Genomic DNA, 14511 nt, shown 5'->3' on the forward strand with positions numbered 1-14511 from the left:
GAATCCCACAAATCATTATGATTATAATATTTCTCAGAAGGCCTATGGTTTTTCCAAAATGACCCTCTTAGATATTCCTTTTAGGCTATGTTCCCAGAAATGTTGGTCGTTGTTTTATTGATTTTGCATATGGTAATGATTAAAATGGGACGACATTATTGCTGTAGGTGACATACGAGGCGGACTTATGTCACCACGAAAAATTGGTATTTCTCGGAACATCTTTTCCTGGCAAAACGCGACCACTAAGTCACAATGTTGCTAACTGTTTCATTTAAAACACACGTAAAGTAGTTTTAGGCATGAAATGAATTAATTTTGCTGAAAAATATAAAAGTTTAGAAACATGTGATGTGTCCTTTAACTTATTATAGTAAACATGAAAAGAACTCCTATACTTTGTACAGCATTTCCTATAAGTTAGACAAGGGAAATGGGCATCACTGAAAATGGTTAAACTGTATAAAAGATACATGTGCCTTAATTAGGACTGGTAGTATCCAGATTTGAAATGATTAACATGTAGATGTTCATTTTCATTAAAAGGTCATTGTATGACTTGGAAAGGTCAATTATATAACTCTAAATGTTCTAATTATATGATGTCAAAGACAACTTCTGAAAATTATCTAATTACCACAAGATTTGACATTGTATAGCTTTCGTCGCTTTAGATGTAATTGAAACTGGCAGGTTTTTAAGCATTGATACATGTAGTCACAGTCTATATGCTTTTAAAAATATATGTGAATTTGAATTTTAAGTAGTATAATTTCACATTTTATTAGAACTTTTGATATCATTTAAGAACACTTTCTGTTATTTCAACAATTGAAAAGCATCCAATTCATGAGTAAAAGGAAAAATCAAATCTACCAGAAATAATATGACGACTCCCCACATTATTAGTCTAGTAAAATTGTTTGATTTACATTTAAATGATGGCCATTGCACACTGCAATAAAAACAATTTCATGCAGCCCTAACTAGAATACCGGTTATTGGGGAGGGGTATGTTTGGTTTCTTCGTTTTGGGATATAAGGTGAGAGCAAAGCTGAAACGACATCTCAACCGAAAAGGAAAAACACAGTGACATGTAATCACCACCATGTAATATGCATGGACATTATTATTACCCTATAAATATTCCACAAAAATGACTTTAATCTACAAACGATCAAATATTGTTGCATTTAAATATTTTTCCTATGACTCTTCTTTTCTACTAATATTGTGACTTTTGTCCCTGTGCCTTTTTCCCCGTGCCTTTTTTTTCCGGTTACATTTTTCCCCCGATTACCAAACGAATATATGGATAAATTTACATTTTGTAACAAACAATAAGTAGATGATGAATTCTGATATCTGTTAACCCGGACTTACTTTTTCTCCAGAAAGGTGTAAATTCTTGTCCAAATAATATTAGCTATATAATGAATTAATGTATTTTGAAATATATTTACTGTGATAAGCCATGCCAAATTCATTAGGATAATAATGTTGATATTCATATGATATCATATTCCTGTTGTCTTTATTACTGTTCATTATTGAATACACTTTTTTGTACTACATGTACTAGGCTCCATGTGGGGCCGCTTAGTGAAACAAACGTTTCAAAAGTTTTGTAAAGTAGTGATTTTTTAAGACATTTTCTCCGAGATTTACCCGTGGTTAATTTACTTCTGGTGTTTAGGTAATTATCGACTTCTAAGTAAAACAAAATATCCAAACTTGTTTTGCGGTAGATAATAGGGGCGGATACGCTTGGTACTATATACACACCCAATTCGGGTGCTCATTTGACGCTAGGCCGATTCCAATAGTCCGGGCGTGATCTATGGTCGCATCTGTCATTGAGAGGCGGTATGTGTTTGATGTTTGTCCGGATGATTTGAGTACTACACGCAGGTGTCAACTCAAAATTTTATAATTAGTGACGACACCATGGGTATTCGCTGAACCCGCGATTTTGACAAGAGTGTGAACAATCGTGGCAGATTAATTATGATTAATAGGGAATTGAGTAGTGAAACTCATTGTTTAAATCTTGTACAAACATCTTTAGATACCCCATATATATAGCCGTAACAAAACAGAAGTTCTAAAAGTCTTTAGTTGTGCTGCTGGCTGCAATAGAAGCTACGAGAGTTCTACAAGATTTCCGAAGTTCCGAAATTCTATATAGCTGTGATTTTGACTGCAATCGTAGAATCTACAAGAATACTATAACACTATGGTATGTTTTTCTTTATATATTGATAATATAAGATCTGCTAAAGGGACTGATTAACGCTTCCATCCTCACCCCCTCAATTTTTTCCTCATTTTTATTGCTCAAAATTTACTGTTTAATGTGTTTAGAAGATTTCACAAAAACTTAAGGTTATACATTATCACAGAAGCTCATTTCTGAGAGTTTATTGTTTGTTTTGTAAACAGAGATTGCGGTATATTATATACATGTACGAGATGGTATTGATCTAAATTTATTATATGCATCACATTTCCATCATTCTTTGGGTAACGTGTCATTTTTAAAATGTTAATTATGACTGCAAAATTAACATGCGTTATAAAGGGTACTACTAAACAGAGTAAAAAATTCATAATTTAAGGTAATTCCACACCCTTCTAGAATTATGGGTTCATTCTTATATTTGATTGTTGATTCTTCAAATAATAGATCTTAGTAACAAATAAAAGTGATAAAATAAGTATGTTGCGGTATTAACAAATTTTTTATCAATTAGCACATTATATATACTGTTATCAACGTCAGAAAATTGCAATTTTCCTTAAACAGCATTATCAAAATTTCACAAAAACTGGTTAAAACGATATAATAGTATTCATAGCAATTTCATGAAACCGTTTAAAAAAAAAATATGCAAAATGTTTGTGAAAAATCTATCGCATAATGGACTTAATAAGGGATTCTATGAAAACAGAGTTATCGCCCTTGGATTCAATATTTTCAAACATATGATTGGCTATTCATATATAACTTAGACATTTGATATATTTTATGGTTAACAAGATTTATTACAAAAAACTATTGAAAAAGACTCCAACAACATTTATTTTCCCGTTATGCATAAATCTTGATAATTCTAATGATATATATTACAATTGTTTTGATTGGACAAAAATAAAGCTGAACGAGAGTTTACACATCAATAAATGTATTCATGTGCACCTGACAACAAATAACATAGTGCGGGGTAACTATTTCAATTGTTGAAATTGTTGATGCAGTGAATGAATTGGTATTATAGGAATCAAAGATTCTTTTTGAAGAATTTATCGATGTGTAAGCTCCGGATATTTTAGCACACACACCCCCCCACCACTAAACTTTTCAAATTTAAGGTAAATCGTGATATCTTGTTTAGAAAAATGTACTAAACGATAAAAGAAGCAATAATGTCTTTCACTCCCTGAGAAATAAATGACAAAATATTGTTTTCTTGAATTTCTACATTGTATATTGGAATAACTTAATTTTTTCAACAAAAAAAAGAACCCTTAAAATTTGCGTCATTTCATTAATTTCACCATATAAAAAAATGATAGGAAGCAGTACAAATGACTAAATAGAAGATATATTCCAAGCCCTATAAAATCTGTAACATCCAGGAGGTTCCGGGGGTTCATTTTCGCAAACCACGGGTTATTGTTTCATTCTATTTCTATGTAACAATAACCCGTGGTTTGAGACGATGCCGGGGGCTTCGCTGTAGATCCCCTGCCTCATAAAGTGACACCTCTCGTAACCGCTATTCTTGGATCCGCCCTGTAACGCTTAAATAAACATTTCTTTATAATATTTGTCAATAGTATCAGTTTTTAGCGAGCAGACCAAATGTTTTATGCCAACTTGATTCCGATTATCATTATTTTGTTTTGTGAAAGTAATGAGCGACAAATTACATCAATAATTAATTCTATCTATGAGTGATAGTTCATCGGGTTAAATAAATTCATGATCTTTGATTTTCTTGTTATCTTTCCCTTTTTTATGTTTGATTTATTCTTCTTTACCTCCTCCCCCATTTTGTTATTTATTCATTTTTCTTTAGTTTATTTTGTTTTTAGAAATAAGATAGAACATGATCTTGGAAATTTAAATATCATGCGCTAATATTTATATGTACTTGTAGTCGATTGCTAAACGGTTGGTCGCGGGTTTGAGTCTAGCAGGGGTTTTTAATTTAATTTTCAAATTACTTTCGACTAAAACTGCATTTTATGTTTTGTCTAAATAAAGTAAATTTGAAAGTTTTCAATTTCGAAATATTGTGGTGCATATCCTCCACTTTTCATCCATTATCAATTTTTTCTGGTGTAGCATACCCCCTTAACTGCTAACGTTATATAAACATAATACCGATGAAATGAAACAAAAGCCCCATGGGTCACAACGCTCACCTGAGCCGCCTTATTTATATATAGAGGAACACTAACACAGAAAGATTAAACACCTTTGGATTTGGTATGTAACAATGGCCCAACAATATACATTGTACAAAACAAATTATAAGAAAAAAAATAATTTCATTGAAACTGGAAATATGTAATGACCTGGGGTGATAGTTTAGATGTCCATGGCGGTTCTTGAAAAAAGTATCTTTAAAGTAATGTTCCCATACATCCCCGTGCGAATTTTAAGGTGTTTAATGTTTAACGACCATATTTCATATATATAGTAGATGGAAGGTGTTGGTTTTTTTGTTTTTTTTTGTAATCATGGTATTATTCTTAACTTCACCTAGAATTTTATATTGAAGTCCATGTTTTATCAAATTATTTTTAAAATAAATTACATTTTCATTCAAATCTCTTAGCGAAAAGTTACATGTATACAATTTCTTTCTATGAAAATATGAAACAAAATTGATCATTTACTGCACACATTAAATTTATTTTTTAGATTTTACTTATTATTTTTAAAAAGAGCAGATAACTATTCAAAAAGGTCTCATGCACAAAAAGGTCAACTTTCAATCATGTACCGGTCATGTGCATTTGATTCACTTCAATTTTATCATTATTTAACAATAAACGTTTTGATCAAATCATTCAAAATTTCATTATCCGTACGCCAATCATTGAATACCTTTTAAGCCTAGTCTCGCTTTGGTTCTCAAAGTTGCTATAAACAAATATAATTAATCTACAAGTGCACCACCTCGTGGTTCTTGAGAAGATTTTTCCTATTTATTTCCATGTGATTTAAAAAATAAAGTTGTATATAAATATGTAATTGAATTGAATTGTTGAAAAGAAAAAAAAATATTTCTACATGTTTATACTTTTTCTATAGATCTATTTCTCAAGAACTTGTCGTCTATTAGTTACATGTAAAATCAATACGGGAAGTGAAGTTAGCAAAGAATGCATGGGCAAGCGAGGAATTTTCACTCACATTTAGTCTTCACCAGCTCACATGGCGACGTCACATTGCCGGTGAAGGACTGCAAAATTTAGGCCTATACTCGGCGTTTACGGCCTTTGAGCAGGGAGGGATCTTTATCGTGCAACACCTGCTGTGCCACGGGATCTCAGATTTAACGGTCCCATCCGATATCAGTATCTTGAAAACTCTTAGTTTGACAAACATCAAACTTGATACACAGGTACATCCTAAGAAGTAGATGGCCCCTATCGATATTTTTGCCGCATACTTCTCATTTGCTACTGCTAATTAAAATCTCTTTCTGTTCTCTTTTTCAGGCCACAAGTAGTCAAAAAGCTATGTAAGTATAAAATAGACATTTAAAACATTCTATAAGTAGAGTTAGTCAATGAAGATATACTTTCAATAATTGATCAATCGTACAGTGAAGATAATTATATACTATAACTTTTTCGTACAGTGAAGACAATTATATACTATAAAGTTTTCGTACAGTGAAGATAATTATATACTATAACTTTTTCGTACAGTGAAGATAATTATATACTATAACTTTTTCGTACACAGTGAAGATATCAGTGTACATGTACTGTATATATATTCCTCGTATTACGCAAGTATAAATAATCTGTGAAATATTCATTCAACATCAATTTACGCACGCAGAGATTTTTTTATTTCTATATGTATGCATTAGTAATACAGGTGGGAAGATTTCACACCACAGGCTTATTGTGAATGAATGCAGCTAATATTATCTTACTTGTAATTGTACTGCTAAGTCAGAATCTTTAGAGGATTTGTCGATCAGTTCTCGTTTGAGTTCCTGATTTCGAGTCGGAGTTTGAAGAAAGTTCATTCGGTGCATTATTTACTCATTCTGTTAAATTTGTTGTTTGTAGGACCCCCATTGCCAGGTGGATAGCGGCTTATTTGGAAGAAATGTCCAAGGAGCAGGTCTGAAATATTATGTTAACTTTCATAAAAAATCTTGTAGTAAATTTTCTTTTAATGAGAAGATACTATCGTTTGATGAGACAAATTCAGATTCTACCAGTCCTGGTTTTCCTCATTGATCATTAAATATTATTGAATTTTCAAAATTTCTCTGCACACACAATTTTCATTAACAATATCATCAGATGATGCAAATAATTGTTTTCTTTATCCATGCTGAATGAAATAATCTAAGTTAAAAAAAAAACCATGGATATAAAAATAAATATTATACTTTTATTCGTAGGAAAGACCTTACCCTGCAACAGAATGTGAGGACTTAGTAAGAGCAAAAGAATGGAGGCAAGAAATTATCGACGAAATCTCCAGGAAGATGGAGCAGATTCAGAATGGTATGTAGAGATAAAGATTGAGAAATGGTCTATATAACATGTTTCATTGTAATGTGAATCATTGTAATGTGAATATTGTGAAACATTGTAATGTGAATCATTGTAATGTGAAACATTGTAGTGTGAATTATGTGAAACATTGTAATGCGAGGCATTGAAAAGTCAATCGGGGCTTTTGATAAGTAAGCGTTTTAGTGATTAATTTGAAATTTGAAGCAGCTAAATGCAGACTCGGGGACAATCTAATTAAAATTAGATGTTGGATCCGCTCGCATACTCGTTTGTGTAGCGAGTATGCAAGCGGATCTAACATCTAATTTAAATTAGATTGACTCGAGGAGCAAGCTTTATGGGGTAGAGGATTGGCACCAAATTGAAAGTCCTGATTACCGTGTTAACGATCTTGGATTTAGAGATTGTGAATGTAGTTTTTTATGCATATGCTTAGACTAGATAGACGTGTTTGCCCACTGTAGTGAAATTTCTGTTGTACTTTTTAGCTGGTCTTGGAGAATTCAAGCTGATAGATCTGAACGATCAGATTAACATACTTCTACTTGAGAAGGGAGAATGGGATGAACAGATCCAGATCCTTGGGGGTCCTGATTACAAGGTGAGTTGTTTCGTTTACTTTGTAAGTATAGAGAATGTGTAAACGTAGATACTAGCGGGAAATATTCTACCTATCATTCACAATTTAAAAATAACATGATCCACCAGTGGTAGAGCGTTTGCTTCGTAACCAGTTGGGGGGGGGGGGGGGTCGAGCCCAGCTGGTGCCAGGACCCCGTTAGATATAAGTATTGGTTAGTCCTTCATCAAGCGCTCGACATTTAGAAGTGAGAGTCACGGGTCTCTCGGATATGAACACACTAAAACAAAAGTTTTACTTAGTAATTCATATTTACTTAAATTTGTATATGTAAGCAATGACAAATTACTTGGTTTTTACTTACGGTATACTACTGATTACTAACTATTACAAAAATATTTTAAAATTGTAATATTTAATTATTTTACTTAAAACAATAAATTATTTACTGCATCAAGGAGAATTCAGAGCAGCTGAAGTACATTTACTTTATTTATTATGTTACTGGTAGTCTGATCACTATATACTATAATGATATAAAACAGATAAAGGTATCAGAATTTAATTCCTATATCATTTATTTCATTATTTCACATTCATACTTATAATTGCAATTGTTTTATTGTTAAAAAATATTTGCAACAAAATGTGTTTGTGAAACACAAATGCCCGCGATAATGGCCAATTCCTAAGATGGCCAAGGTCACAAGGACAAATATCTTGGTACCAGTAGAAAGATCGTGTCACAAGAAATGCTCATGTGCAATATGAAAGCTCTGATATTTACCATTATGACAAATGTCAATTTTTTTTAAAAAAGTAGTTCAAATGTCAAGGTCAAAAGGTTTTGTACCCATGAAAAGGTCTTGTCACAAGGAATACTCATGTGAAATACCAAAGTTCTAGCACTTACTGTTCCAACGTTATTAGCAGGGTTAAAGTTTCAGACAGGATGACAGAAGGACAAAACAATTATTATCCTTAAGAATAATATTAGTCAATTTCATTGGTCGAGGGCTGGTCACGTGGAGGGAGACAATTCGTGATGTCTCCCTCACGCGCAGGGTGACAACTGTGTTGTCTCCCTTTAGAAGATAACTTTTAATGGCAGAAGTGAGAAAAGCTCTATACTAAAAATAATTAAAAATTTTGCGGGATCGTTAATCTTAATCGTTAAACTTTGGCGTCACATTAACAGTCACAAATAACAAAACATAATTTTTTAATGGAAAGTACAGATGTAGATCAAATAATGCACTTTGATATCAAATAATAGATAGTGAAAATAGTTAACTTATAAGTATTGGTCCCGTGTCGCGGCAGGCGTTGGTACGTTAAAGAACTCTCGCTGTGTTGGCCGTAAGTGCGAAGCATATGTCATTTATGGTACTTCACCTACAACTGGTGACGTCTCAATATGAGTGAAAAATCTTCAACGGGACGTGAAACCAACCAACCATGATCAACCAAAAATATTGAAATATTTAGTAATAGAATATTAATCTATCGGGAGGCTAGGAAGATATGAATTTCTTTCTAAGTGCAAAGCAGATGTAAATACTATAGTATTATTCATGTTAAGTGAGAACAAACTTTTTATAAATGCATAAATTTGCTTGTATCTCTAATTTGATTTAATTTTTGCTTTTAATTAGGAAATTGGACCCAAGATGATGAAACTTGAGTGGAAAGAAGTTCCCGGAAACGAAAGATATAAATATTTTGGTGCCACTAAAGATCTCCCTGGCATCAGGGAATTATTTCAACAAGAAGGTAAGAATTTGTCTCAGACAAAGAAACCCACAATGCTGTATATTCATTCTTATGTCTTCCCACTTCCGAGGGGGGTAATTATTTTTGTACTTTCTGTCCGATAACATCTTGTGAACGCTTCTCCTCCTACAGGGCTAATTTTGACATCGTTTAACAGTGTTTCGTTCCCATCGGTAGATGTGCATAGTCTTGGAACACAAGGACCCAATTATATTTCTAAAAGTTACAGTGGATCTAAGAGGGGTGGAGGATGTAAAATAGTTTGTGAACACTTCTCCTATATACCGTTGTTTATCCAATAGATTTGGCACGTTGCAGATGTGTATATTGTCTGGACAGGTGGATCCAATCGTTAGCCTTAAAGTTATAGTGGATCTAAGAGGGGTGGCGGGTATAGAATAGCTTGTGAACACTTCTCCTCCTACATATATATATATACAGGATGTAATATTTTCCTACAATTTACATTGGATCAAAGAGTAGTGTTTATAGTATTTTTTCATTTTCCTATATCTACTTGACATTAATTTTGATTTGGTTACTATTTTGCAGGATCCCCTCCTTGCAAGAAGAGACGACTCAGGCTGTTTATCGATGCTGATTACTGCGGTTGTAAGAATGAAGGTGATTATCCCATTGTTTCCTTGGAAGAGGAGATGCCATTCAGAAAAAAAAACAAAATATATATTTTATAAGAATATCTACTTAACATCTCATTTGTGTACTATTTTGCAGCACCCCCTCCTCTCAAGAAGAGACTACTCAGGCTGACGAATGATGTAGATGATGATTGCCATGGTTGTAAGGATGAAGGCATTGGTCTCATTGTTGCTAAGGAAGAGGAGATGGAGGAGAGAGGTAATTCTATATAAGAGCTTGGTATATTAAATGTTTAAAGATATACATTTAACATAAAAAAAACCATTTAACTCACTCCACCTGTTTGTGATCTGCAACATCAAGGGAAATGATTTGCATGATGTTTGATAAATATTAAGTTTGTTTTTGTATATTTTTCAGATATGAAAGAACTGGTAAAAAGAGAGGACACCATTGCTTGAAGGGAAGTTCCTGAGGACACAGCAATTGAGGAGGAGGAGGAAGTGGAAGAGGTGGAGAAAATAGAGGAAGATGTTGAGGAGGAGGAGGAAGTAGATGTGGTGGAGGAGGAAAAACCATATTATACCAGGATGCATGCATTTGTTAATGTGAGTGTAGAGATGTATGTATGTAGCTGCAAGCTGATGCTATAAAAGGAATTATAACGTAGCCATGCTCTGCTTTTAGCATCATTTGATTAAGACTAGCCACTTGTTTTAAAAGTGATTTATTTATTTATTCATTATTTGGGGGGTCACACTCTCTCTGTGGGAGTTTTATGTTATTCCTTCGTAAGAGTAGTCTCCTATCTATGGAACGCCGTATCTGTCTAATGTTAAGTTATTAAATTATATGATGTGTTTTCATAATTATTTATCATGGATTCATATTTATATGCTGTGGTTTTATAATCATATGCTGTGGTTACATGCTATGCCTTTGATATTATGTGCTGTTGATATTCAAATATGTGCTGTAATTTTTTTTATTATATAGTATTGACTTTTAATTACATGGCGTGGATCTATTACCGAGTACTATGTGCAGTTCTCATATCATATGCTGCTGATCTCATATCATAAGCAGTTCTGATATCGTATGGTGTAGATTTTTAATTTTGTGCTGTGGATCTGTTATATCCTGTTATTTTTTTACCATTACATAGTGGTTTCGTGTTTATATGAAATGGTTTAACATTTATATGATGTGTCATAATTATGTGGTTTGCCATTAAGATGTCTTTCATTATGAGGTTCGTCATTATAGTATATTTACGACAACCGGAAAATGTTCCTCATTATTACTACATCATAGCTTCATTGTATTGTTACATCGTATAGTGGTTACTTCATTGATTACTTCTAATGTCAAATCCTTTGTCCAACTTAATTTGATGTATTGTTGCATTGTATGATAGTGATATTTTATGCTGAATTTGATCCATTGATGCTTCATTTTTGCTTCATTGATGTTTAAAATTTAAAAAATGAGAGATAATTCCAGTTCATTTTGTCGTTGTGCGTATCATCACTCAAAATATACAATCTGAACAAACATTTATTTTTTTATTTTATACTTTTGTATTACAACATGACTGTGCATCAAACTTGAGCATGGGAATAAAACAATATCATCTTAATAATTGTAGTTTTGTATTACTATGGAATCAGGATCAAGGGAAATTAAAACATCCATAAGCAATGCACTGAAACAGCATATCACCGGTGTGATTTTTTTTTATATGCCCGTCTTTTGATGGTTGTATTTTTGTTTGTTCATTCTTCTGTTAGATTTTATGTGTCTGGACCACACCTTTCACACTGCGAGACTTGGGGCTATCAATCCTGGTCAGCTGATGCATCTTTAGGGGGTGTTGTGTCGTGACTCAAAGACAGGTCTGACCTCCTTCTGGAATTTTATCGTGTTTGTACCCGGATCATACTTTGTATCTTGAAACTGACAGGTCTCGTAGAACCGTCAAAAACTTGGCCAGTTGATGTGTGTCTTGGGTGGTAGTGGTATCACAAGCCAGAGAGTACATTGAGGTCATTGCGGCCTCGTTTTGGAATTTTACGGCTAATACATATTCAAATTGTGCCTGGATCATATCATGAGGCTTAGGACCATCAGACTTGATCAGTTGATGCATCTTAGGGGGTGTACACCATTACCCAAAAGTAGGTCACTGCGGTCTTATTTTGGAATTTAAACATAATCACTGATAGCTCGTGGCGATTTTTCTTTTTAGCAATTTAGTTTATGGAGTATTTTAGGGGAAGGGGAACCAAGATTGTGAATTTTATATGATTACTGTGCCAACCTTTGAAATATGATTAATGCAATTTTAAAAATCTTGTAATGAGAAAGATTCTTCCAAACTGTGAAATACATGATCCCATCATGCAGCAGATCTGGTGATACGGCAGGGGTCAAAACTACGAACAATTAATGGTACAATCTGTGAAATGAGGGGCATCTAGCAATCTGACGTGTGTTTTCACAATCATGATGAGCAAGGACCAAAATTGTGAAATTCATGACGATCTGGTACTAGGACGTTATGCTTATTTAGTGAAAATGCATATCTTTTGCGTTACCTACTAATGTATGTAAAGTGTGAAGATCCCACATGTATTCTCTACCAGAATGTGATACATGCATCTATTCTCCCTGGACACCTGGGTGGGACCTAAATTAATGGGTATGGAGTCGAAAATGCATATTACACAATATAGTGCCAAAGATAAGTCAACTAAAATCCTTTTCTTTCACTAATTTTCACTAATTTCATTATAATTAATTGAAAACAATCACTTTTCTATATATTAAAAAAAAAATCTAGGGATAATTTATAGTAACTTATTTATAGGAACACAAATATCTGCAATTTAAATGGTCTCAGTAATTTTTTACTGAACAGCCATATATACTTAAAATGACTGCAAGAACATCACACTCAAGGTCTTCTTTAACAAAGGATTGTATATGAGGAAATAAAGTGCTAAAATTTTATGTTTAAGCAGTCATATTTTTACAATAGGTCAAAGTTTTAAAATTTACGAATACAATTTCTGTAAAGATGTTTTGTACGGAAGCCGATAGGTGCCAGGGTATAGAATTGACATTTATTTAACTGGCGGCCGCCACTTATTATCTAGCGTCGCCACTTATTATCTGGCGGCCGCCACATAAATTAACGGGTGGCCGAAACTTAATTTATGTGACGGTCGCCAGTTGATTTAAATCATTTATATGACTGTCGCCAGTTATTCAATCCTCTCTCTTTCTTTATCTCTCTCTCAAAATGGAGTGAATCCCTCCCCAATAGTAATATGTATGTGATATTTATGCAATTAAGAGCATTAAATTATTGTTTTTCGATTGTACTGATAAATACGTATAACCACGGGGCTGACCCTCCATGTTTTTGACAACGTTCAATTTCTGTTATTTTCACTTGCAAACTAAGCTATTTTCACACATGAAATAAGATTAATTGGCGGATTGGCCCCCACCCCACTCTTTTGGTAGTAGTAATGAATAGTAAAAATGTAATAATGAATGAACTGATAAATTGAAGGATGAACGGAGCCCCCTCCCTCCAATTTAGACTGTCCCTACGCTTTGAAAAACGATGCTGTGTGTTTGCGTACTATTCTAAATCTTTCCAAAATAATCACTCAGCAATACGAATTAAATTGTTTTTGCATGCAAATGGTAGCCGCCATGTATATATTAAGTGGCGTCCACCAGATAAAATAACTGGCGACCGCCAGTTGATTTATATGGCGGCCGCCAGTTAAATAAATATTAATTCTTTACCCTGGCACCAATCGGCTTCCGTAGTTTTGCAATAAAGGTTCGTTTAGATTTCATATTTGATTTATAGCAGTCAGTTTTTCAGTTCGGAAATGATTTTCAAATAAAATAAAATAAAAGATATTTTTCTCTGAAAAATATACCTACATGTATGAGCATTGAGCAGTCGACACATCCATGGCACTATGCTGTATTCTTCACTTTGAACAGTGTTTTGTGAAGAAATATTGTATGTTTGGTTATCAAAAGGATATCGACTTATAAATGTAAAATTACTTACACCTGCACCAGGGGTTTAGGTTCTGAGGCCGGACCCAAATCATGATATGATGGAATGTATCTCATATCCTCAAGCTTGGTCACCTTTTGAACAATGATGAGACGGCTCAGATTTGGCAATTAGCATACCTTATTCATCTTGTTGAGTGCCCCTACCCCTACAAGCGCCTCCTGGAACTTTTTTGAACTCTCTAAAATTAAAAGCCCCCATTTAAATACAGTATGACTGACCTTTTACTTGTAATACCTACTATATATCTGTGTATTTACAGGGAAGTTTCAACGATTTGAAAAACGGTGTAATGTTCTAAATAACCACCCCGCCCATCCCCCTTTTTTCAAAGTAAATATGCAAACTACGCTCATCACTAAATAGTGAACATACAATTTTCTATGTTCATCACTAAATAGCAAATATACAATTTTCTATGTTCATCACTAAATAGTAAACATACAATTTTCTATGCTCATGATCAGTGGGTAGATAGCTTTCCGCCAAAATGTCATTCCCCATGCAAATATGCAATGAATTGCGACTTCAGTATTTGTCAGAGAAATAACTCTTCCCTGTCCGCCAAAAATTATTCTGCCAAAATTACTAGCATACCTTTGAGACAGGGAATCGCCAAATTTTAGACCCGTGGAAAACCCCATTATACTGTTTGTCAGCCAAGGGTGT

The 14511-nt window shown here is 33.6% G+C and overlaps 2 protein-coding genes across 2 annotated transcripts in view; both read left to right on the forward strand.

Moving 5' to 3' along the window:
• The window catches only part of LOC125653998 (serine/threonine-protein phosphatase 6 regulatory ankyrin repeat subunit B-like), a 1068599-nt gene that overhangs the window by 248909 nt on the left and 805179 nt on the right, over positions 1–14511 (forward strand). The window lies entirely within an intron of this gene.
• LOC130048814 (pre-mRNA-splicing factor ISY1 homolog) lies at positions 6363–11590 on the forward strand. Its single transcript, XM_056145885.1, has 8 exons — positions 6363–6377; positions 6664–6769; positions 7270–7382; positions 9017–9134; positions 9687–9746; positions 9870–9992; positions 10203–10342; positions 11525–11590. Exons 1-8 carry the CDS (start codon positions 6363–6365, stop codon positions 11588–11590), a joined length of 741 nt encoding a protein of 246 aa, XP_056001860.1.

This window comes from Ostrea edulis, chromosome 7 (genome assembly GCF_947568905.1).
Source record: "Ostrea edulis chromosome 7, xbOstEdul1.1, whole genome shotgun sequence".
In the NCBI taxonomy this organism is placed as follows: domain Eukaryota; kingdom Metazoa; phylum Mollusca; class Bivalvia; order Ostreida; family Ostreidae; genus Ostrea; species Ostrea edulis.